General features: G+C 43.9%; 1 protein-coding gene across 1 annotated transcript in view; it reads left to right on the top strand.

Annotated features, from left to right (window-relative positions):
* Positions 1 to 383: 383 nt before the first annotated feature.
* Positions 384 to 25,241, top strand: part of SPATA4 (spermatogenesis associated 4) — a 226,303-nt gene continuing 201,445 nt past the window's right edge. The window contains exon 1 of the mRNA XM_085641866.1: positions 384 to 810. Within this exon, the coding sequence (XP_085497992.1) occupies positions 698 to 810 (113 nt within the window). The 5' untranslated portion in view covers positions 384 to 697. The remainder of the gene's footprint in view (positions 811 to 25,241) is intronic.

Raw genomic sequence — 25,241 nt, 5'->3', positions numbered from 1 at the left:
TGCCAATGCTTGTTTTTTGAGGCGAGGGCTTGGGTACAGGTTGTGGCAAAAGTGCCTCATGGATACTTCTGACAAGAGGCCCCTCCCCTTCCTCAGACGGTGAGATTTTCATACAGGTTGGCAGGACTAGCATTGCCATTTAAAACGCCAGTAGCTCTAAATCTCACATACGTGACACCTACTGCATTGCAAATGCTTGTTTACTTGTTAGGACTTGTGCCGTGCTGGTCCTCACACAGTACATCTCAAGACCTGTACAGTGAACGGCTGTTCGGATTCAAAGCGTAACCAATCACAGGGAGGAGGAGCCTCAGCTACTAAACATCATATGTAGCCTTTCAGTCAATGTTTATTCATCGAGAAACCGAACGAGGACTATAACTGTTTTCAAGTCCTCAAATCGGACTATCAACCCGAAAATGCGTTCTCAGAAGGCTTGGTGTCTCGGGGTATGACCTTCATATCCTATTTGAAGATACAAAATACTCAGTAAAACAGCACATACTGAAAACGATATTCGTATGTGCCTATTTTGGTCACTCTGGGCCACCATGCAAGTGCTCACGTTGCGTGCCCAGTGTTTCTGTGGCAACAGTCTCCCAGGAGATGTTAGAAGCTGAGACGGGTATGTCTGTGTCAGAGACGGCTGAACAAGGATCCCTTGCCGGGGCAAGAAGTTCTACACCTGGATCCGGCCATGTCTTCCCCTTCCAACTACCCTCAACCACCGCGCAGGACAGGTCTGCCCCGTGAGGTGCTGCGCTGGCTGCAGAGCCTGGACCTGACTTTCCCGGTCAAGAACGTTCGCAGGTAACCGTTTCAAGTGTTCCTAACCCAGAATAAGTTCAATAGTATTCACACAGCGCCAACATAGGCTTCAGGCAACACCTTTTTAGATATACTATCTGCATAGTAAAAGCAATGCATTTACATTGTACTTTTATTGTTTTAGTTATGTGTCACTTTGTCAAAATGCGGTCAGAACTCCGGATTGATTGTATGCTCCGTGGCATCCTAAGGTGAAACCGTGTTGTGCCACTATTGCCACGAATTCAGATGAAGCGGTCATTCAGTCCTTCGCTTAATTTATGCTTTGACGTACTCCGCTTCTATATTATGTTTGATAACAGGCACGGTAGGTTCATTTTATACTGTCCAGTTGGTTGAATTACGCAGCTATAAAAGGTGCAAACTGTGCAGCATACTTTTCCATTAACGACAATCTGTTGGCATTATAGGGCAACTAATAATTTTGACATTTTAATTCAAACTGTTAAATATGGATGCTACAGCTATATACAATACAAAGATTACCTCGGAATATACGTTCTGTTCAAAGCTGTGCACACGTGAACTTATATGTGGAGGAATGCTAATTATAAACATTGTAAAATATTGCATAATTTTTGTCGTGCGTGGAAGCGTCAGAACTCCATTCATCTAATACTACCCTTTCTACCACCAAGAGTAAAATAGATTGTGCAAAATATATACAATGACCCTCTAAACAGAAAACAACCTTAGAAATAAACATTAATTGTAATAAACGGTGCACCAGTTTTATTTTACCCAGGCCAGTGATGTTTACCTTCCGTTTTGGGTTTACTTTGTGTTCATGCAGGCTGTGAGAAATTTGATTAGTAAGAGTGGGTGAACCCTTAGAGTCACTAATGTTAAGAAATGATCGCTGCTGGAGTAATCTTCAGGAAGAAAAGGCAGGAAACAGTAATGGAAGAATACGTCTTTATTATTGAAGGACGTCCGTGCAGTCCGAGGTCAAGCTAGTAATGCCCACTAAAACCTCGTTAACGGAGCTCCCTCCAACCCCCACATTCAAGCATAAACATCCTAGATCGTGAGGAAGCCACGAGATTGACACGAGTGCCATGCTCGTGACTACCTCGCGGAATACAGTAATAACAAGGAAACCCACGTGCACCCAGCACACCTTCCCCCTTTAAAATAAATAAATAAACAAACAAAAAAAAATATGCCTTAACTCAAAACATAATCACGAAATCTCACAGGAAGACGGTGTATCCTTGCACACTTGGAAGGAGCATTAGAGTCACTGGAAGGTGGGGTGTTCTAATTAACAATACTATCTTGTTCTCTAACACCTAAGAAAACATTGGTGACAGAATCCTCCAAACTGCTTTTACTACCATTAAATAGCAAAATTCTATTCAAATTCCACACACTACCACCGTCAACCCTAACTGCATTTCTGAAGGCCTCTCCACCTTTTGTAGGTGATGACCAATTCGGAAAACCCTTGGAAACAATCAGTCAATCAATCAAGACATTTGTAAAGCGCGCTACTCACCCGTGAGGGTCTCAAGGCGCTGGGTGGGGGTGTAAGGATAGCTGGATATGTTCTGCAGGAGCGTCAGGAATCCAGAAGCTATGTCCTCAGTCGTCCCCTACGTCCCTCCGACTCTATCAAACACTAGAGTACGGAGGACTCGCTAGGGGAAAACAGGGAAACAAAACAAGGATAGGCGGGGAGAAAGGCAGGTCTTGTGGATGGGCCACTTCAGCGTTAAGGGCAGGAACACCCAGCTGTAAAACAAAGTCTGTGTTAAAGTGCATCCACTTCTTATGACCTCATTGTTTGGCCCCTCGTGATTAAATACACCTACCACGATTCTCTTTCACCTCACTTGGAATTCTCAGCAGGAATGTCTGTGCCTCACTCTATAAGACAATCCTATAATAAGACACACGTGTGACAATAAGCAATCCCTCTGTGAATGTGTGGACCCTGTGAAGGTACCTGGCTCACCCCGTAAGTATCCGAGCGACCTGGGAGGGAGGCTAAAGGACGTCTTCTTCGACTACTCTCCTGAGGTGATGGATGTACATTTAGTGCTAAAGGGAACAGACAATAATGGGTCGGGAATCCCTAAATGATACTTGTCCCCTACCTGATCTCAATCGTTACGAAGAAAGATTACCTTGTTTTCTATAATGAAACGCTGTAACCTATAAATGGTGCTTGATGGTCCACGCTAGTTAACACCACATACACTATGTAAGGAAACGTAGAGCAGGACAAAGATTGTGAAAGGCCTTTCTTATTCAAGGGAAGATCGTAATAACCAAGGATAAATAATGTGAAACAACACCAGAAACAGAGACCACTCTGGCCTGTTAATGACCGCGAGGCGCCGTAACTGCAGGCTCCCCTACTAACACAATAGAAGGCTAGTGCACGGTTCAAAACCAAGGAGTCCACATACAAGAACAACATGTGGGACAGGACCTACGGAAACGCCACAGAACTGGAGGCAGACTTCGAGACCTACTTGGTACCGGGAAACTACACCAACCAAAAGGAATCGCGCGGCAGCTGTTGCCGCTTCAGTCAGCACGGAAACGCCAACGCGACTCCAAACAAAGAACAACGAGTACACCAGCACTCGTTTATGGAATCGTCTGCAACAGGAAGCAGGAAACACGGATTGACCGGAAGTCAGGCAAACACCAGGGGGACGGAAATGAGGCTACGTGCAAGAACGCTAAGCAGCGTTAGCACGCCCCTCGTCTCCTTAAATACTCAGCCGCAGCTCAGGGGCATGACCGCGGGGCATGACAGCACACTCCCTCCACAAGACTCCCCCCTTGGCTTGGGTTTATTTGGGTACCTTTGAGGAAACAGCCTTACTAATCGGGGCGCATGCACATCACAAGCAGCCTCCCAGGTGCGCTCCTCCACCCCATAGCCCTTCCAATGCAGCAGATATTGGAGAGATCTACCCACGGTGCGAGAGTCTACGACGGCCTCAACCTCATATTCGTCACTATCTTGGACGGTAACAGGAGTAGGCTTTGTAGGGATCATAGTGCCAGGTTCAACAGGTTTTACCAAAGATACATGAAATACGGGATGGATTCTAAAGGAAGCAGGTAGTTCAAGCTTCACAGCCACCGGATTGACCACCTTAATTACCTTGTAAGGACCGATGTATTTGGGGTTGAACTTGCGTGGACCACTGAGCGCTATGTGTTTTGTGGAAAGCCACACCTTATCCTCAGGAGTATAAATAGGCTCCAATCTCCTGTGTAAATCTGCTCCTTCCTTGTATCTCACCTTGGCCAAGTCTAGTTCTACCAATGTATTCTTGTGTATGTCTTGTAGCTTTAGTACCAAATCATTGGCAGCAGGAGTCGGGCTGTCCATAGGGATCCCTACGGGTAAGAACTTGGGGTGGAAACCTTGAGAACAAAAGAAAGGGGTATGGTTGATGGAAGAATGCGGACTGTTGTTATACGAAATTTCCGCCACCCATACCCATTCATCCCAATCTGCTAAGGAGTGCAGGGCTTGATTCCTCACATATTGCTCGAAGCACTGATTAACTCTCTCGGTCTGGCCATCCGTCTGTGGATGATGACTAGAAGATAGGCGAACATCGATCTGCAGCATAGCACATAAGTACTTCCAGAACCGAGACAAAAATTGGGCCCCCCTATCTGAGATCAAGACAGAGGGAAATCCGTGGAGGCGGACAACCTGTTGCAGGAATATGGAGGCCAACGTTGATGCCGTGGGCAACCCAATCAAAGGGACAAAATGAGCGGTCTTAGTGAAATGATCCACCACCACAAGCAAGGTATTATTCTTTCTTTTTGTTACTGGTAGATCCACGATGAAGTCGAGGGATACTGTATGCCACGGGCCAGGTGGAGAGGCGAGTGGTAGAAGCAAGCCCATGGGATTCTGATGGGAAACCTTAGTTTGGGCACATACTTGACATGCTCTCACATACTGTTCTATGTCTTGCAGCATAGTGGGCCACCAAAACCGCTCCCGCACGACCTTGGTAGTCTTCTTTATTCCCGGGTGCCCTGCCATGGGGTGTGAATGATACCAGTCCAATACCTGGGCTTGTAAGCTTGGAGTGGGCAACACCACTCCTCCTTGAACGCACACACAGCCATCTTTAGTGACGGATTCATTTGACCCTACGATGTCATGCATGTTTGCTGAAAGTTGACCCTGTTTAATCTGCTCCCTGAAGCTGTCCTCCTTGATCACCCCTCCTATGATGAATTCGCTGGGGGTGACAGAGGGTGTGTCTACTGGCTCTTCAGGTCGTCGAAACCCCAGCCGGGATAGGGCATCTGCTTTACCGTTCTGACTCCCTGGACGGAACTGTATAGTGAATTCATATTCACAGAAGAATTGAGACCAGCGAAGTTGTCTCATGGACAGAGCTTTGGCCGACTTAAGATATTGGAGGTTGCGATGGTCTGTGTATACCACCGCTGGATAACGAGCGCCTAGGAGATACTGCCTCCACTCCTCAAACGCCTTTTTTATTGCCAGAAGTTCTTTATCTCCCACCGCATAGTTATATTCCGCAGGAGTGAGCTTGTGGGAGAAATACGCTACTGGGTGGCACTCGCCGCTCACTGGATCAGTTTGACTCCAAACCCCTCCCACTGCCACCTGAGAAGCGTCCACCTCCACCACAAAGGGCAAGGCGGGATCCGGATGTCGTAATACAGGTGCGCGCGTGAAGGCTGCCTTCAAGCGCTGAAAGGATGCTTCAGCTTCCGCCGACCATATATACGGAACTCCCTTCCGCAAGAGGGCGGTAATGGGATGTGCCAATTCGGAATATTTCTGGATAAAGCGCCTATAAAAATTGGCAAAACTCAGAAAGCTCTGTAGATCTTTGACATTACCAGGTGCTGGCCAAGAGAGAACGGCCTCGACCTTGACAGGGTCCATACTGAGTCCGTGAGGCGAAACAATAAAGCCCAAAAACGGCACTTCCTGTGTATGGAAGGTGCATTTTTCCAATTTACAATAAAGGTTGTTATCGCGTAAATGCTCCAACAACTGTCGGACGTTGCCTACATGTTCAGACATAGATGGAGAGTAAATCAACAAATCATCAATATAGGCGATGACATGTACATCAAGCATATCCCAGAGTACTTCATTTATGAAGAATTGAAATGCAGTAGGAGCGTTACAAAGCCCAAAGGGCATTACTAAATACTCAAACAACCCGTATTTAGTGCAGAAGGCAGTCTTCCACTCGTCTCCCTCCTTGACACGCACTAAATGGTAGGCGCCACGCAAGTCTAGCTTGGTGAAAAACTTAGCATTGCGTATTCTGTCAAGGAGGGGGGAAATCAGAGGCAAAGGATATTGGTTCTTGATGGTGACATTATTTAATCTCCTGTAAGCGATACAACACCGAAGACCCCCTTCACGCTTAGGAATAAAAAACAGAGATGAAGAGGCAGGAGATCTAGAAGGCCTAATGAACCCTTTCTCCAACATAGTATCTAGATATTCCCTGAGGTATATGTTTTCTTTCTCAGTGAGGGCATACACCCTACTGCACGGGATTCTGGCTCCCATCTCTAGATCTATCCGGCAGTCGTACACCCTATGCGAGGAAGGACTTCCGCCTCTTTAGGGTCGAAAACCGAGTACAAGTCTTTGTAACAGGAAGGCAACTCAGTTACAGGCTCCTTTAGATCTGAATCAAGTATCGAGTGAACGACTGCTATCCTGGAATCAAGGTGTGTAACCTGACGAAACGTGAGTGTAGCTTCCTGCCAGTCAATGATGGGGTTATGTGTCTGCAACCAAGGGATGCCTAAGAGGACTAGTATCTGAGGTGAACGAATTAAATCAAATTCAATATCTTCTTGATGATTAGGGTCTATGTGCATGTGGAGACTAACAGTCTTATGAGTTACTGGTCCTGAAATGAGAGTGCTGCCGTCTATGGTAATAACCTTATTGGACACTTCTTTCTTGGCACAGGGTATTAAATTGCATCTTGCCCAATCCTCATCCATATAGTTCCCAGAGACCCCTGAATCAATCATGATGGCTACATGTAGACCTAGTTGTTCCACGGAAAGGTAAGCTGACACATATAGGTGATTGATAGGTTTTATGTCGTGTTCTGAGGAGGAGACTGTTAGTCCAGAATTGCCCAGGATTCCTGTCTCCACGCATCCCAGGCTTACTAGTTTCCCGAACTCTTAGATGGAGTCGGTTTGATTGGGCATGACCGTAGGAAATGACCAGCCTTTCCGCAGTATAAACAGAGTCTATTGGATCTCCTTCGTTGCCTCTCCTCTGGGGTTAACGGCCCTCTCACTAGGCCTATCTGCATAGGCTCACTTTCTTCAAGACTCTTAACGGATTCTACCTTCTTTTCCTTGGCAGGGACATATCGTGGTTCCCCTCTTCCCTTCTCTTGCTTCCTTTCTTGGATACGATGTTCAATCTTAACCACCAAATCTATCAGTTCTGTGCAAGCCGCGGGTAGGTCCACTATCTGTGAAAGGGCGTCTTTTAAATCGTCGCGCAACCCCCTATAAAACAACGTACTATGCTTTTCTTCCGGCCAATTGGACTCAACCACCAGTATTTGAAACAAAGTAATATAGGACACTAGGTCTTGACTACCTTGTTTTAAGGCCAACAATTCTGTATCAGCGGAGTGTGTATACATATGTCTGTCAAACAATTTGCGGAACTCTCTTTTAAAGGCAGGGTAATTGTACAATAGAGGGTCGTCACGGTCTACCAAAGGTATGGCCCAGTCTGCTGCCGCTCCGCTAAGGTATGACACCATAAAGGCAACCCGGGCCTGATCTGTTGGGAAGCAAGTGGCTTTACAAGAAAAATGCAACTGGCAGTGACTAAGGAAGGCGGCACACCGAGAAGTATCTCCAGAGAACCTCTCTGGGGGAGCTAAAGGGATGGAAGTAGGGGTAGTGACCTGTATCACTGGGTTCGCTGTTTCTGCTCTCCACCCCGTAACCACCGACTCATGTCGTTGCTGGAGGGTGTCTAATCTGGCTGACAAGGCCTGAGTTTCCGCCTGCAAATTGCCTAACATGCCAGCAACATCTGCAAGCGTTACTACTCCTAGTTCCATGACGCTCGGGCAGAACCTACTGTTTTAGGCTTAGCGTTCTGTAAGGATAGCTGGATATGTTCTGCAGGAGCGTCAGGAATCCAGAAGCTATGTCCTCAGTCGTCCCCTACGTCCAGTGGCGGCTGGTTATAACGGGCGAAAGGGGCGTTGCCCTCCCTAGCATCCGAGAGAAAAGAGAGAATTAATGTACAACACGAAGCAGCTTTAAATAAAGTGCTCTCTGCTTCGTGTTAACTAACTCTGTAACACAGATTCTGTTGCTTACTTGCTTATTTGCTTTAAAAATAAAAATGAAAGTACTGAGGAGCGAGCCGAGAGTGACGTCCTCGTCCACATGTTCTGGCTGGGGCGACGGCTTTCGCTCGCCCTTGAGGCACACACGAGGAGAGAGTGACGTAGCATGGTAGGAGTGGCCGGTAGAAGCGGAATGGTTAACCTGTGTATGGGGCGCTTATGCTGTGGCCCAGGCATTTTCAGCAGAGTGCCATTGAAATAAATGGTTAGGGGCAGGGCTAGCCTACATCGAGGAAGCGAAGTGGGTGGCAACAACTGAAGGAATCCCTTCATGTTTGTACTGCCGTTTAAACATCCTGATTGGATGTTGGAAGCTGGGGGAGTGGGCTGTGGAGGAGTTCGTCTAGGCAGCTTCGGTTTCATTTCAGGGTCGGGATAATCAGAATGCAGCAGGTGAGCGTCGTGTATCGTGTTGGCGCCGGCGGTTTATTTAGGAGGGACACCGGCCAGACGAGATGGAACCTAAGGCACAAGCTTTAGAGGTAAGTGAACGACTATAATGTGGAACATAATATACTCTTCCGGTCAAGTGTTAATTGGGCTTTTGTTGTGTCAGCTTAAATAAAACGGTCTGTTTTTTTCCCTCGCTATCAGTTCAAGCACAGTTAATTGAAAAAAAAACCCGAGATATTTATTTGTGGGGCACCTACAGCGTGCTAAACAGAATAATCGTTCTCTGAGACATTTTGAGAATCGCGTCGAGATGGATCCCCTCCGCATGGTGCTCTTAACATACTAGCTAGCTGTTAGTTTAAGGAGGTACTCGTACTACTCCGGCTTTTGTGTCCTGTGGAGACTAAAATTAAACTGCTCTTATGGTCTCGGAGTAAGTGGAGGACAGGTATAGGGCACATTTAAACTGGAAATAAACCGAGGAAGTGCAGAGGTGCGTTTCATGCCAGTTTAAGAGCTGTATCTTCCCAGCAAGGTGGGGAAATGGGCTTTAACAACTTTCGAATGATGGTTCAGCCGATCCATTCTCCGCAGCAGGTGCCTTGACCCCCGTCGCCTCCTCCCCGCGCGATCTTAAGAGAACGTGAAGTTCTTCAAACTGACATTAAAGAGTGCATCCAGCAAACGGCATTTAAAGAATGTATTGAGAGCCTCGGTGGTGAGATGAAAGAGCACCTCGAGTCAGGACAGAGGCGCTTTGTCACAGTTCCGTGTTTGTCTCAGCGCTGAGATTCCAAGTCCACACTGGATCAAGCTTGAGGCGCACTGGAAGAGCGCTTTCAATATCTCAGTACTGGGGAGTTCTATAGGGTGCAGGTCAGATTAGAGGTGCTTTGTGCGAGCCCTGGGCAGCACAGTCCTCAGATACTGATATATTCCCAGAGCTCCTCCTGCACCCCAGCATTGGTTTACCAGTGCACGCTGCAAAAAAGCAGTGCTTAGTTTGTAAAAAAAAAAAAAAAAAAGTGCTAGAACCCTTGCACCACCCGTTGTCATGCCTGCGCTGCCAATGACAATATCAACACAACTACGGACAATCACGCTCCTACAAAGTGTGACAATTTTGACTATTCCAGGTGCCCAACACTATAAGAATAGCTTGGGCGGCAGGTTTAAGTCACTATTAATGTATAATGAATTACTGTACTACTGTTGTGCTCATTTCTGAATTGGACTCACAAAGCCGCCACGTGGCAGACTGTCATAAGTGCTGGTGTGGAAAATTTGGTGCCGGTGCTGAGCACCGGAAACCACCGGCTCAAATTAAGCATTGCAAACAAGGATAGAGAAGTTTTTTGAAAGTGCTTTGAAGTCTCTGTACTGGGATAGTGCTACGCGGTGCAGGTCAGGATGGATGTGCATTGTGGGAGCTTTGGGCTCTTCGGTACTCAGATAGTTTTCTTTTTGGGAGATTCTCCGTTAGGCACAGCACTGGATCACATGTCCGTACTGGAAAGAAGGATAGAGTGGTGTTATGAGAGCCCTGTGGATGTCTCAGGGCTAGGACTGAACTGCAAGCTGCAGGCCGGGATACAGGTGCATTGTACATGTAAATGTTTTAGTACTGGATACCAGAGCATGATGCAAGTCAGGACAGAGGTGCTGGAGTCTTTTTATTCCCAATGACAGACCAGGGAGTAGGGACTCTTCTTGAAGCACACTCCGGAGTAGCTCTGCCTCCACACAGGTCCTCTAGGGATCAGGGCTTCATTTCTGCCGAGATGTCAGGCGCGCGGGAAGATTCTGCATTAGGCCTTAATTTAGTGTTTTGCCACGGGCTGCTGTGCTGACCGCATGACACCAGACAAATGTGAGCAAGGGTACAGTCAGTAGAAGCCGAGGCCTGGCCATACACCAGCACCAAATGTATCAGTTTTTCATGCACGCACTATAGTCTACACATCTCGTCAGAGCAGAGGCCGCAGGGGCCTGCTTTACACCTCTGAAGACCCTAACTATCATCACACAGCACAGAAAAGGAAATTCGTCGTCATTATGAGTTTAAATAATGCTTGACATCTTAGCAAAGATGCCCTCTATCTTTCACATGAATGCCAAACAATTTAAAAATTGATGGAGAACGAAGGACTGTGTAATGTGTGTATGACAAAATTAACTGCGGCACATTAACAACTTATGGGCACAGTTTGCGGCTGGAAATGCTTACGGTATATTACATCAGTCAAAGGCTGTTTTAGAATTTCACGCACAGAGCCTGTCTCAAAGCCTCTGGAATTGGTTCGAAACTGCAGTATGGAAGCCCGTGCTTGGATAAATACACAATACTGCACGGTGTTAGTTGGAAGGTTAGCAGATTAACTCTATTTGCCTAATCCGAGTGGGAGGTATTCACAAGTAATCTTGCTACGTGGCTAACTGGGGGATGAGGTAATCAAAACGATTCCAAAGGGAAGATAGATTATGAAGTGTGCCATTGTTGCCAGTCGTGCTTTACTCAGAGTGTGTGCATGAAAAACAAAGTCATTTGGTGAAGTTTTTCTCCATAATACACCACCAAATGTTGTAGTTTTCATGGAAGATGTCTAGTCTGAACAGCTCGTAGTCTCAACATTAGGTGGTATATTGCAGCAATTGCTTCGATTCAACCCCCCCCCCCCCCCCCCCGAAGTGTGTAATTCAAAAACGGATGACTGTTTTTTTTCAAAACCAAACAGACTGAGTTTAATTTCTTCCTCCCCATTTTATACATCATCTTTTTTGTAAAAGTGAGCAAATTTCTCGTCAAAACTCTTCTCTCCCCCCCTCCCCCCATATACCCCTATTATGACAGACTGGGACGCTCGCTGTGTTCGATCGCAACATGCTGCTCATCCCAAACTTTTACGCCTCACCACTTTCAAATGTCACCAGCCGCCCCTGCCTACGTCCCTCCGACTCTATCAAACAGTAGAGTACGGAGGACCAGCTAGGGGAAAACAGGGAAACAAAACAAGGATAGGCAGGGAGAAAGGCAGGTCTTGTGGATGGACCACTTCAGCGTTAAGGACAGGAACACCCAGCTGTAAAACAAAGTCTGTGTTAAAGTGCATCCACTTCTAATGACCTCAGTGTTTGGCCCCTCGTGATTAAATACACCTACCACGATTCTCTTTCACCTCACTTGGAACTCTCAGCAGGAATGTCTGTGCCTCACTCTATAAGACAATCCTATAATAAGACACACGTGTGACAATAAGCAATCCCTCTGTGAATGTGTGGACCCTGTGAAGGTACCTGGCTCACCCCGTAAGTATCCGAGCGACCTGGGAGGGAGGCTAAAGGACGTCTTCTTCGACTACTCTCCTGAGGTGATGGATGTACATTTAGTGCTAAAGGGAACAGACAATAATGGGTCGGGAATCCCTAAATGATACTTGTCCCCTACCTGATCTCAATCGTTACGAAGAAAGATTACCTTGTTTTCTATAATGAAACGCTGTAACCTATAAATGGTACTTGATGGTCCACGCTAGTTAACACCACATACACTATGTAAGGAAACGTAGAGCAGGACAAAGATTGTGAAAGGCCTTTCTTATTCAAGGGAAGATCGTAATAAGCAAGGATAAATAATGTGAAACAACACCAGAAACAGAGACCACTCTGGCCGGTTAATGACCGCGAGGCGCCTTAACTGCAGGCTCCCCTACTAACACAATAGAAGGCTAGTGCACGGTTCAAAACCAAGGAGTCCACATACAAGAACAACATGTGGGACAGGACCTACGGAAACACCACAGAACTGGAGGCAGACTTCGAGACCTACTTGGTACCGGAAAACTACACCAACCAAAAGGAATCGCGCGGCAGCTGTTGCCGCTTCAGTCAGCACGTGAACGCCAACGCGACTCCAAACAAAGAACAACGAGTACACCAGCACTCGTTTACGGAATCGTCTGCAATAGGAAGCAGGAAACACGGATTGACCGGAAGTCAGGCAAACACCAGGGGGATGGAAATGAGGCTACGTGCAAGAACGCTAAGCAGCGTTAGCACGCCCCTCGTCTCCTTAAATACTCAGCCGCAGCTCAGGGGCATGACCGCGGGGTATGACAGGGGGTGGGAGGGTGCTGCTACTGCTCGAACAGCCAGGTCTTGAGTAGCCTCCTGAAGGTTAGTAGGTCTTCGGTTTGCTGTAGGAGGATGGGGAGGGTGTTCCAGGACTTGGCAGCGAGGTCGAGAATGATCTGCCGCCGGTGGTCGCTCTCCTGGTGCCGGTGGCGAGGGCGAGGTTGGCGGAGCGGAGCTGGCGGTTCGGTTGTAGGAGCTGATCCGTTTGTTGAGGTATGCTGATCCGGTGTTGTGGAGAGCTTTGTGTGCGTGGGTGAGGAACTTGAAGGTGATCCTCTTGTTGACGGGAAGCCAGTGCAGGTCTCTCAGGTGGGGTGTGATGTGGCTGTGGCGAGGGATGTCGAGGATCAAGCGGGCGGAGGCGTTCTAAATGCGTTGCAGTCGTTTCAGCAGTTTGGCCGGGGCTCCCGCATAGAGGGCGTTTCCGTAGTCCAGTCTGCTGCTGCTGAGGGCCTGGGTGACCCTTCTTCTGGTGTCGGTGGGGATCCACTTGTAGATCTTTCGGAGCATGCGGAGGGTGTTGAAGCTGGAGGATTAGATGGCGTTGACTTGCTTGGTCATGGAGAGTGTAGAGTCGAGGTTGAATCCCAGGTTGCATGCATGGCCGGTGGGTGTTGGAGCTGCTCCTAGGGCGGTCGGCCACCAGTAGTCGTCCCAGGCCGAAGGCGTGGAGCTGAAGATGAGGACCTCTGTTTTGTCCAAGTTCAGCTTCAGACGGCTGTTCTTCATCCATTCGGCGACGGCTTTCATACCTTCATGGAGGTTGGTTTTGGCGGTGAGAGGGTCTTTGGTGAGTGAGAGGATCAGTTGTGTGTCGTCTGCGTAGGAGATGATGTTGAGGTCGTGCAGTCTGGCGACGTGGGCGAGTGGAGCCAAGTAGATGTTGAACAGCATCGGGCTGAGGGAGGATCCTTGGGGTACGCCGCAGATGATCTTGGTGGCTTCGGATCGCAAGGGAGGGAGGCGGACACTGTGTTCTGCCAGAGAGGAAGGAGGTGGTCCAGTCCATTGCTTTGCCTCGGATTCCTGGGTCGTGGAGGCGGGTGCGTAGGGTGCGATGGCAGACAGTGTCGAAGGTGGCCGACAGGTCCCGGAGGATGAGGGCCGCGGTCTCGCCGTTGTCCAGCAGGGCCCTGATGTCGTTGGTGGTGGCGATGAGGGCCGTTTCGGTGCTGTAGTTGCTGTGGAAACCGGACTGGGACGGGTCCAGGATGTTGTTCTGCTCTAGGTAGCGGGTTAGCTGTTTGACAGTTTTCTCGATGACCTTCGCCGGGAACGGGAGCAGGGATATGGGCCGGAAGTTCTTGAGGTCCTTGGGGTCTGCTTTGGGCTTCTTGAGCAGGGCGTTGATCTCGGCGTGCTTCCAGCTCTCCGGGAAGGTCGCGGTCTCGAAGGAGATGTTGATTGCTTTGCGTAGGTAGGGTGCGATGGTGGCGCTGGCTTTGTTGAAGATGTGGTGGGGGCACAGGTCTGAAGGGGAGCCGTAGTGGATGGTGCTCATGATTTTGATGGTGTCGTCCTCGTTGATGTTGGTCCAGGTGAGAAGGGGGTCGCCGTGGGTGGAGGCCGTGGGGTCAGAGATGTTGTTGGCTGTATTGGAGGCCTGGTTGTCAAAGCTGTCATGGATGTCTGCGATTTTGCGGTGGAGGAAGGAGGCCAGGGAGTAGCACAGGTCTTGCGAGGGTGGGATGTCGTTGGTGCTGGCGCTGGGGTTGGAGAGTTCCTTCACAATGTTGAAGAGCTCTTTGCTGTTGTGTGCATTGTTGTCGAGGCGGTCCTTGAAGGAGGTCTTCTTGGCGGATCTGATGAGGTGGTGATGTTGGCGCATGGCGTTCTTGTGGACTGCTTGGTTCTCTGGTGTCTGTTCGTGGCGCTATTTCTTTTCCAGCTTTCGGCAGTTTTGCTTGGAGGTCTGCAGTGAACCAGCTGGCAGTCTTGTTGGTGCGTCTGTGGGGGGGATTCTTGATCGGGGCGAGGGTGTTGGTGCAGTCTTTGATCCAGCATCTGAGGTTGCTGGCAGCGGCATCGGGGTCAGTGGGGTCTGTGGGTGGTCTTCGGGCGAGGGCGGTGTGTAGCTGGTCTTCGGTGATTTTGCTCCAGCAACGGCGGGGGATCTGTTGGGTGCGGTGGTGCGTGGTGGGCTTCTCGAAGGTGAAGTAGACGCAGCGATGGTCGGTCCAGTGAAGTTCGGTGGTGTGGCTGAAGGAGACGTGGGAGCTTCCGGAGAAGATGGGATTGAGCGTGTGTCCGGCAGAGTGGGTGGGAGTCGTGGCGAGCTGTTTGAGTCCGAGGTTGGCGAGGTTGTCGAGCAGGGTGGTGGAGTTGGTGTCGTTGTTTTTCTCGAGGTGGAAGTTCAGGTCTCCGAGGAGGATGTAGTTCGTGCGTGCTGACAAAGTCGGCGATGGAGTCGCTGAACTGTGGCCGGGGTCCCGGGGGCCTGTAGACCAGAGTTCCTCGAAGGGTGGTGTTGGGATCAGTGTGGATCTGGAAGTGCAGGTGTTCGGCGGTGTTGAGGGTGTCGTCGGAGTTGGTCGAGACCTTGAGGGTGGACTTGTGGATGATGGCGATTCCACCTCCTACTCCGTTGGTGCGGTCTCTACGGGTGATCTTGTAGCCTCTTTCCTCTTTATACGCACCAAATCACCAATCATAACTGCACGTTTACTTACATCACCTTATCTCCTTCTCATATTTTGTCTAATTTTTTCCTTGTACGCTTCACCTCTGTGGCGCACCTTCTCACAATCAACATTAGTGACATCACAACCCTTACCTATACTCTTCTTCATCCACCAAGGCACCAACCTGGTACTGGGCTTGCGTCCTCTCAAAAGTTCAAATGGACTGACTAAAGTTACAGAGTTGGGTGAGATTCTATATGCCAATAACATGATAAAGCATTACGTCAGTTCAAACCTCCTTTCACTGACAATTGGATAGCTTCTTTTACAACACAGTTAAATCTCTCAACTTGACCGTTACCCTCAGGATGCAATACTGCAATTCTTCTGTGTGTAATACCACATTTCTCAAAGAAACACTCCATCTCTTTGCTAACAAATTGTAGCGCATTATCAGTCACAACCTCCTGGGGAATATCTTCCCTGCAGAAAACTTTGTCCAGAAACTCAATCACTTTCTCTGAAGTAACTTCCCTTACCATTTTAACTTCAGGCCACTTTGAATAGTAATCAACTAGCACAATGCCGAAAGCCTCTTGTTTGGGCAAAACGGCAAAAGGTCCAATAATATACAGGCATCATTTCTGCCACGGACCTACAGGAAAATCAATAGGTTGGGGTTCAGGATGAAAAGCCACAGCGGATTTGTCACTGGATGCACAATCTGCACAAGCTCTGAAAAAATGATCCACACCTGTCAATGCTAGGCCACCAAAAAGACTCTCTGACACTTATACCTAAATGTCCGTCGGGAATATCGCTATAACGTTGTTCCTTAAAGCATGGGGAGGAACAATTTTATCACTTCTCGCAACCAGAGTTCACCAGAAGATTTAACCGAAATCACAACCGGAGAAACCCAGGGTGATGATTCTTTAGGTTCTATGATATTTTTGTCACATAAATCTTTAAGAATGTGTTTGAGTTTGCTTCTGTAAGAGAGGGGAACATTTCTTAGCCTGTGGAGGACAGGTACAGCATTATGATGAAGTTTGATAGTGTGTTTGAAGCCTTGGTATTCTCCCAATATACCACTAAAAACACTCGGAAATTGTGTTTTTAATTCTGAGATAAAGTTGGAACTGACATTATCAAAGACTTTTAAAGGTTCTACTACGTAAACAGGAGGATTAGCTCTAGGATCAAGCCTAATCCCCAACTGCTCTTGGTGAGGCCACCCTAGAATTGATTGTCCTGACTTTGCGACATATACTTTGCTGAATGTGTGATGTCCAAAGAATTCCAAATTGGCCCAGAAATCCCCGACCAGAACAATTTTGTGTCCAGTGTAACTACCTGGTGTGACATCAGGAACAATTAACCTCTTATTGGGCCATTTGTGGTTTACAACTTCTAGTGCAATAATGGTATACCATGCACATGAATCAACAAGAAATTGTAAATTAACGTCGTCAACACAAATCTCACACGAGGGAAATTTGCTGACTCCCTCACTTTCACAAATGTTGATAACAGTGTTAATATCATTGTCATAATTTTCATGAATGCTGTCACAATCATCTGTATCTTGTATAATGTTTACCCATCTATACATTGAGCTACAAGCTTTGATGAAATTACCTTTCTTGCCACACTTTGAACGTGTTTTATCAATAGCAGGACACAATTTAGAATTAGCTAAGTGTCCATTACTTCCACATCTGTAACAAACCAAGACGCTCTTCTTATTTTCACTCCTTACCCCTTTGATCCTTCCTTCAGTTTTTGAATTATTCCCGATCTTTTGTAAAAAGGGTTGCTTTGGTTTGCCATATTCTTGAGGGACACTAAAAACGACACTTTTCTCATTGCCTCTTATCTCTTTAACACATTTTTCAGAATGTTCATTGGATTTAGCTATATGAATGGCAGCATTTAAAGACATATTGGACGTAGTCCATAACCTGTCTTGCACTTTTTTGTTATTTGATCCCTGAGTACTTGATCGTAAGAAATATGTTCGAAATCACATGTTACTGCAAGAGACCTTAGGGCTGAAACAAAATCTTAAATCGACTCGTCAGGTTGTTGTTTCCTGGAATAAAAGATGAATCTTTCCATGACAATATTTTTATTTTTCCCATATCTTTGATTAAGTTGCAAAGCTGCATACTCGTAAACATTAATGTTTCCAGGATTCACTAATGGAGGTAAGTTTTTGAATTCTTTTAAACCTATCCCACCTAAACAATGTTTCAACAAGGCTAACTTTCTTTCAGGTTCACATTCCTCCCCCTCAAGTACTTCAACATAAGCCAGAAATACTGGTTCCCAAATTTCCCAGACCATTGAAGGTTCTCCAGGAGTTGCCAGAAAAGCAGGGGGGAACAATGGCAGACATTAGTTGATACAATATACTAATGAAGCACAATGCTAGATATAGATATAAAGAAAAATAACAAAAGCCGAAAGTATGTAATAAATTAGATAAAACAATAAAAGAAGTCACCGTGGTCATTTAACAATATGGATGCAAATGTGTGCATATCACAGGATGAAATATAAGCAGTAGGTTTCTTGGTTCCCACGATATACAAAACGAAGTGCCCCCGGAGGTGGCTGCTGGCTTGTTTAATTGAAATCCAAAGTATTGTGTGAGTAGCAAACAGGAAGAATGTTAAAAAACGTTGTGTTCCCAAGTTCAACAATAGCAATCTTCCCAAACAGTTAAAATGGCCGCATGTGAACGTGGTGGATGTGCTTTTTCAAAAGGCGGTTGGAGTAATTTATAGAGACGTGAGGTTATGTCAGCGCGCCATACTCCGTGAGCTCCTTGGAATTCCAGTGAGTGAAGACCCAGCGTTCGGAAGCAGGTGAGCGTGCGCTTTCTTTAAAAAAAAAACAGGAGCCGGTCAAAATGTCTTTAAGTGGTGAAACACACTCACCGTAGAAAGCTTGACAACAGTTGCATGTAGAGAACCAAGCATGTTGATGTGACGGCACTGTCACCAAGACGAATGTAGAAAGTGAATAAGTGGACTCCAGTCCGCTTCTCCTCAGCATATATTCGTCGGCATGAAATTCCAAAACCAATGAATAACGTGGATTAATGGACTTCAGTCCGCTTCTCCTCAGCATGTACTTGTCGGCAATGAAGTTCTTGCTTGCCAGTTAGTAGTAAGGTACACAATAGCATATATATATATGTATGTCTGTGCGTGTGTATATATATATATATATATATATTCAGTGAAAAAACCATAGGTTTCACACATGTTATAGTTAGCTGGACATTTTACTCGTAAAAAACCAATGAAATTGCCCCGTTATAGTTAGTTCAGCTAACTATAACTCGCGCGCCCGCAATGCACTGCTGATGACGTCACATATTACATCACTCATGACATGGTCAGTGACATCACTCATGACATCACTGATGACATCTCAAATGACATCACTGATGACATCATCCAGTGAATGTGTGTTTTTCTGAAAATTAAATATGTTTTATATATGTATATCTCAAGGTCGATGGAAGAATAAATGAGTATATAAGTGTCTAAATTGATGATTTGTTTTTGAAAAATTGATTGTTTAACTGACTGATTAAGTGTATCATAGTGAATATATGTTTTAGTGAGTAATGTTTAAATATGTATATATCTGTATCAGTCTCTCACTTTGTGTATAAGTGGCTGCATGGGTTGGTGAGTAGCTACATGGGTGTCTATATAGGTTATTAGTTGGTTTTTTGAGTATCAGTCTGAGTGTCTGCATGGTTCGGTGGGGGGTATTACGTAGTGCACAGGTGCATGAATGAGTGACTCACTGTTTGTATGTGTTGAACAGACCATGTGTGCAGGACTGCATGGGTGGATGAGTGTGTGTATGGGTGTGTTAGTGAGTGAATGACTGTCTCAATAGTGTCTTTATGAGTAACTACATATGTTTAAAACTAGTATATGTGACTATTGGTGTATATATGTGAGTATATGCAAGGGTGAGAGATTGGAAGAGTTCCTGTATGAATAAGTATGTGTTTCTATAAGTGATTGTTTAAAAGACTAAGTATGTGTAAGTTTCCGTAGAAGTAAGTATGGTGGTGTGTGTATAACTGTATATGCAAGTAAATGTATGTTTGATTCTTTATTAGTACGAGTGACTATGTGTGTGAGTAACTCTATGGATGAGTGGCATTGTGTAACAGGATGTATAGGTGTATGAGTACATATGATGAGTGAGTACATGTATGAGTGACTGTATTGGACTGTTGGTGAATGAGTGGATGTGTATGTGGATCTTAGAATTACTGAAGAGGTTGTTGTAACTGGTATTGGTATGTCCATTGTTTTGAAAATTTTAGTCTCTTTTTTTGAGTGTGTGTGTTAAAGGTTATATTAGGGTGAGAGGAGGTCTGCCACTCTATCACAAGGATGATGTCATCAGTGATGTCATCAGTGATGTCATTTGAGATGTCATCAGTGATGTCATGAGTGATGTCACTGACCATGTCATGAGTGATGTAATATGTGACGTCATCAGCAGTGCATTGCGGGCGCGCGAGTTATAGTTAGCTGAACTAACTATAACGGGGCAATTTCATTGGTTTTTTACGAGTAAAATGTCCAGCTAACTATAACATGTGTGAAACCTATGGTTTTTTCACTGAATTTCTAAGGTTTTTTAAATGCTAATTCCTAACTATAACGTGTGTGAAACCTATGGTTTTTTCAGTGAATTTGCAAGGTTTTTTAAATGCTAATTCCTAACTATAACGTGTGTGAAACCCATGGTTTTTTCAGTGAATTTGCAAGGTTTTTTAAATGCTAATTTTTTTTTTTTTTTTTTTTCCTAACATATTTTTAATTTAATTATCTTACCTTTTATAAAGACTATGATTAAATTTTTAAAATTCTTTAATATGTTTTTTTAAATATATTTTTTAAAATAAACATGTAAAATTTATTTGCAGTACTTTTTTTTAAAAAAAAATATTTTTTTAGTACGGGTACCGTAAGCTTACGGTAAGCGTACGGTTTACGCAACGTCCGTAATCTATCTACGCTGCTTGCGTATAGTTACGCACTTTGCGTAGCCGCGCGTACTGCGCGTGGGACGCGTGCGCGCTTACGCTACACGCGCACGTTACGCGGAAGTGTCGGGTAGTGACTGTTATGCGCATGCGCGCAAGCGCGTGTCTTTTTTACGCGCATGCGCACTTTTGCCGTAAGCGCACCGTAAGCGTACCGTAAGCGTACGGTAGGTCATGTGATCATGAAACACAACTTTTGATTGGTTGAAACTACTTTCAGTTCTAGAACTCTCCTACACCACACCCATTCCCCTCATTTCTGCTTGTGATCCCTTGGGAGAAGGAGCTGGTTTGTCTTTGGGATACGATGGCAGAACAGCAGAGCTCTTCTGAGAGTGAGGCTAGCACTAGCAGCACTGTCTTGAGGCAGAGATCGAGGAAACAAAAGTCCTCTTATGTATGGGATTATTTTACTTTTCCTGAAGGCCAGCAAAAGGTAAATGCACCCTTAGTGACTTGTAAGCTGTGTAAGCGTGTACTTTCTAGAGGTAATCCTAACAGGAAGTATTCCTTTGGGAATCACACCATGAAGAGACACCTCCAGGATGTACACAGAAGGACACATGGTCATCTTTTTGGAGGTAACTCTTCAGAAAGACGAGCCAGTACATCCACAGTAGCTCAGCCTGGACCATCATCTGCAGGGCTGACTCCTTCTTCTGCAGGTCAGGTGAGCCCTTCATCTGTGGGGGGAGAATCTCCTTTTGCTGGCCCTCTGGAATTGAACCCTCGATTTCGGAAGGTTGATATTCATTGCACATTTTGTAAAGATCTAATTTGCCATAGGGAGACCAGTGTTTCCCTAGTAAACAACAAAATAGATCAGCACATTTGTCGCTTTGAATAATTTTCCCATGCTTCCTTTCCTCTGTCCCTGCATGAACACAACGGTTCTTTTAAGAGCCAACCTTATCTTTCATCTTTTTTTTACATATGTTTTTAAAAACTTTTTTTAATTTTTTTTTACCGTACGCGTACGGTGCGCGTACTTTTTTTTTTTTTTTTTAAAAAAACAATAAAAATCAATAAACACATTACAAGGTCCTTGAGAGACTACAATTATTATTATTGACTTACCATACTCACTGAAAAAATATTTATTCATTTGTTTTTTTTAAAAATAGTTTTAAAAATGTTTGTAGTTTTCGAAAATTTTCTATATCTGGAAAAAAAGAAAAAAGTATTAATATTTTTAAAACATTTTATAATACAGTACACATATTTACATTTTTTTCCAAAAAATATTTTTGCCTTATTTTTGCTGTTTTCAGAATATATTGCATTTCACTATAAATTGTGAAAGCAATTGCATTCATCATTTTACAGCGGGCAAAAAAAAATAACAATCACAAAGATTGTATTAAAAAAGCCCTGATTCTTTTTTTACTTAAACTTAACATTATAGAAATGCATAATATTCTAAAAAAATATCATCTAATACCAATACTTATTTCTTTAAAATACCGTCTGATATGTTTGTTTCAGAAGTATAATCACAATATTATATCTCAAATAACTCCAAAATACATCTTATTTCATTTCCTTTAGACCAAATAGTAATTTTAAATTTTTTTTTGGAATAAATTTCCAACGGTAATCCAATAAAATTCTAAAGTTTAATTTGTCCAGATCTCACCGATTCTCTGTAACATTTTGGTTCACGAAAATTTTTTGAATAATTTATTAAGTCCACAATAAAATTGGTTACTTTTCCGCATGGCCAAATAGTAATTTTTTAAATCATTTTTGAAAAAATTTCCAATGGCAGTCCAATAACATTCCAAAATTTAAAATGTGAAGAAGTTACCGATAATCTCTAAATTATTGGTTTTTCAAAGTTTCATTTAAAATTTAAAAAGTCCACATTACAATTGGTTATCTTTCCATTAGGCCAAATGATAATTTAAAAAATCTTTTTTCTACAAAATTGCAATGGTAATCCAGTAAAATGGTAAAATTATTTTGTCGAGATCTTGCCAAATCTGTCTAAAATTTAGGTTTCAGGAAGATTAGATAGGAATTTGCTAAATCAAAAGGCAAACGTTGTTTGAAAATCAATTGGGAATCATTACACAGTGTCCAGCCTTTTTCACATTTAAGATAAACTGTGTAATGTCCAGAAGTAACAGTAGGTCCATCATGAAAAATTATTGCAACAGTTACAAAAGTTTTTCCAGAAATTAATAATTGCTGTCCTGTAAACTTCTTTATTAAAGTATCCAATTTTGAACCATCAGCTCTACATCGTTGCATCATTAAAATTACATACTGTCCGTATTCCTTTAAAATTAATGTTGAAAACATGTCAGAATTACACTCACTACATTTCATGCTATGATTAGCATCTTTAACTAATTTTGCAAAAGTGACTGTTTTACTCTCTGGCAATGTCAAATAAATAAATCTTTCATTATCAACAATAGAGCCACATATATTATAACAATTATCACAACTATGTTCCCATTTATAAGAGAGACCAAAAAAAATGTCAATGGGAACTCCTTCTTCTTCCACTACCTGAAGAAAATACATCAAAAATTCATGTGCATCTTGCTGTTCATTTTGAGAAAACTGTGTTCGTCCTGAACATACATCTAAAAGTTTTCTAATTTCAGTAGCACTTTCTATTTGAGTTTTATCTTTACTCAGCTTTTGAAAAAGGAGACTCAGCTCTGAACAGAATCTTTTTCCCTGATTTACTATTATCTGCTCTTGCAAACTTTTCAGATAAAATGCAACATTCAGCACTACATTTGCGTAGCAGTTGACACCAGAGCTATTTTCAAAATGACATCCTACAACCTGTTCTTCATTTTCCTTTTTCTTTTTGCTTGCAATTACATCACTCCTCTTTTTTTTCCTCTTCTCTACATCTTCATTACAGATATTCTCATTTTTTCTTTTACGAGAAACTACACGTTTCTCCAACACAGGATACTGACCTAAATGAGGAGCATAGCTTCTTCTTAATCTATTATACTCCTTTACACAGTTTGTATCAGCACTAACTTTTGAGTCATCAAAGTCTATCATGAATAAACCTGATAATGTTTTCACTCGTGACAAAGCTACATATGCCATACCTTCTTTGAACACAGTTGAACCAATGTTCACAAATGCACAATCTACAGTCAATCCTTGAGACTTGTGAATAGTTACAGCATATGCTAGAGAAAACGGAAACTGCTTCCTACGTACATATAAGTCTTTCACAAGCATAAAACGTACTGTACAACGACAAATATCTTTAACTTCTTCTATCTGATCAAATTTTATTTTTAAACATTCAACTCCTTCTTTTTTCTGGTAATTAATAAAACCCACAACTCTTCCCATTGCTCCATTAACTAAACCTTTTTCAACATCCAAATTTCTCCTTAAAAATACTCTACAGTTCATGCAAACATATAGATTTTTTTCTAATCCAGCTGTTTTGGAGATGTTCTTCTCTAGTGAGTCCAATTTATTTTTCAGTTTGCCTGTTACTGTGACACTAATTCTTCCATCCTCAATTTTGTCCACTGCTTCCAATTTCCTGATCTCTTCCTTTTCCAATTTCAAAAGCTCCTCATTGAATATTGAGCATTCACGTAGAGTTGGCATTAAGCAGATGACACTTTTGTTTTCTGCAATGTTCTTGTATATCTTCTCTGCAACTATTTCTTCCTTTGGAAATAAATTATGTAGCAGCCGACTCTGTAATGTTTTTTTGCCAACTTCTGTGAGTAGTCCAATCCTGATATCTTTCAGAATACTTCCATATTCTTCATCGCTTGCTTGCCTCATATTAGTACTAAGTTCCTTGTACTCAAAGAAGGACCAAATATTTGTATTTCCGATGCTTCCCAATGACTTCTTCGTGTCTTCATGTGTGACAGTATTAAACACTGGTTGTCCTTTAACTGGAGTAAGCTGCAGAAGATCTCCAAAAACTATGACGTGTTTTCCACCAAATAACATGTCATAGTCTGTCTTCAAAATTTGCTGCATTCTTAAATGCACAAAGGCAAGCATTAAGTTTGATACCATGCTCACCTCATCAATAATGAGAACTTGCATCTTCTTCAATACTCTTGAAACTTCCAATGATGCTTCTCCAGTTAGCTTGTTGAATTGTATTTTGTTCTCATGCTCCACTGGTAACATTAGCAAACGATGTAAAGTGATTCCTTTTATGTTATATGCTGCTAACCCAGTTGGAGCAGTAACCACACAAGACAAAGTAGAATCCGTTTTTTGCTTTAGGTAGCTTCTGATGACTTTTATTAGGAAACTTTTTCCAGTTCCAGCTTGTCCGCTTACATACATCCTGATTGGATGAAATGATGTGCATGAGCACTCTTTTTTTTCATGTAGAAATCCGTGATCAATTTTGTTTTTGATCTCTTCATAAATTTGTTGCTGCTCTTGATTCAGTTGTCTTTCCAAATTTTCTAAGTCTATAAATTCTTCTTGAGCTTGATTCATAGCCGTTTCCACTTCATTCATGGCTATTGATGCTTCATTTTCAATGATTGGTTGTCCTAGGGGATCTTGACTGAGTGTTCCTGAACTTTGGCTGTCCTGAGAACTATCTCTAGCGATTTCTGCTGCAATTGTAGTTTCCTGATCAATTTCTTCATTTAACATTTGCAGATAAGTTGAGAATGTACTGCATTGTATGCTGTCTTTGCAAGCATTAAAAGAATCTTCATAGCTCTGGAATTCTCCCAGTAGTTCATCCTCTGTACGCCATGGTTTAAACAACTGTAAAAGAGCCAAGTAGTAAAATTCCTTCTTGTCAGTAGT

This window comes from Triturus cristatus, chromosome 2_2 (genome assembly GCF_964204655.1).
Source record: "Triturus cristatus chromosome 2_2, aTriCri1.1, whole genome shotgun sequence".
Lineage (NCBI taxonomy): Eukaryota > Metazoa > Chordata > Amphibia > Caudata > Salamandridae > Triturus > Triturus cristatus.
The sequence above is the reverse complement of the archived record's forward strand: the minus strand, read 5'-3'. Positions and strand labels throughout refer to the sequence as shown.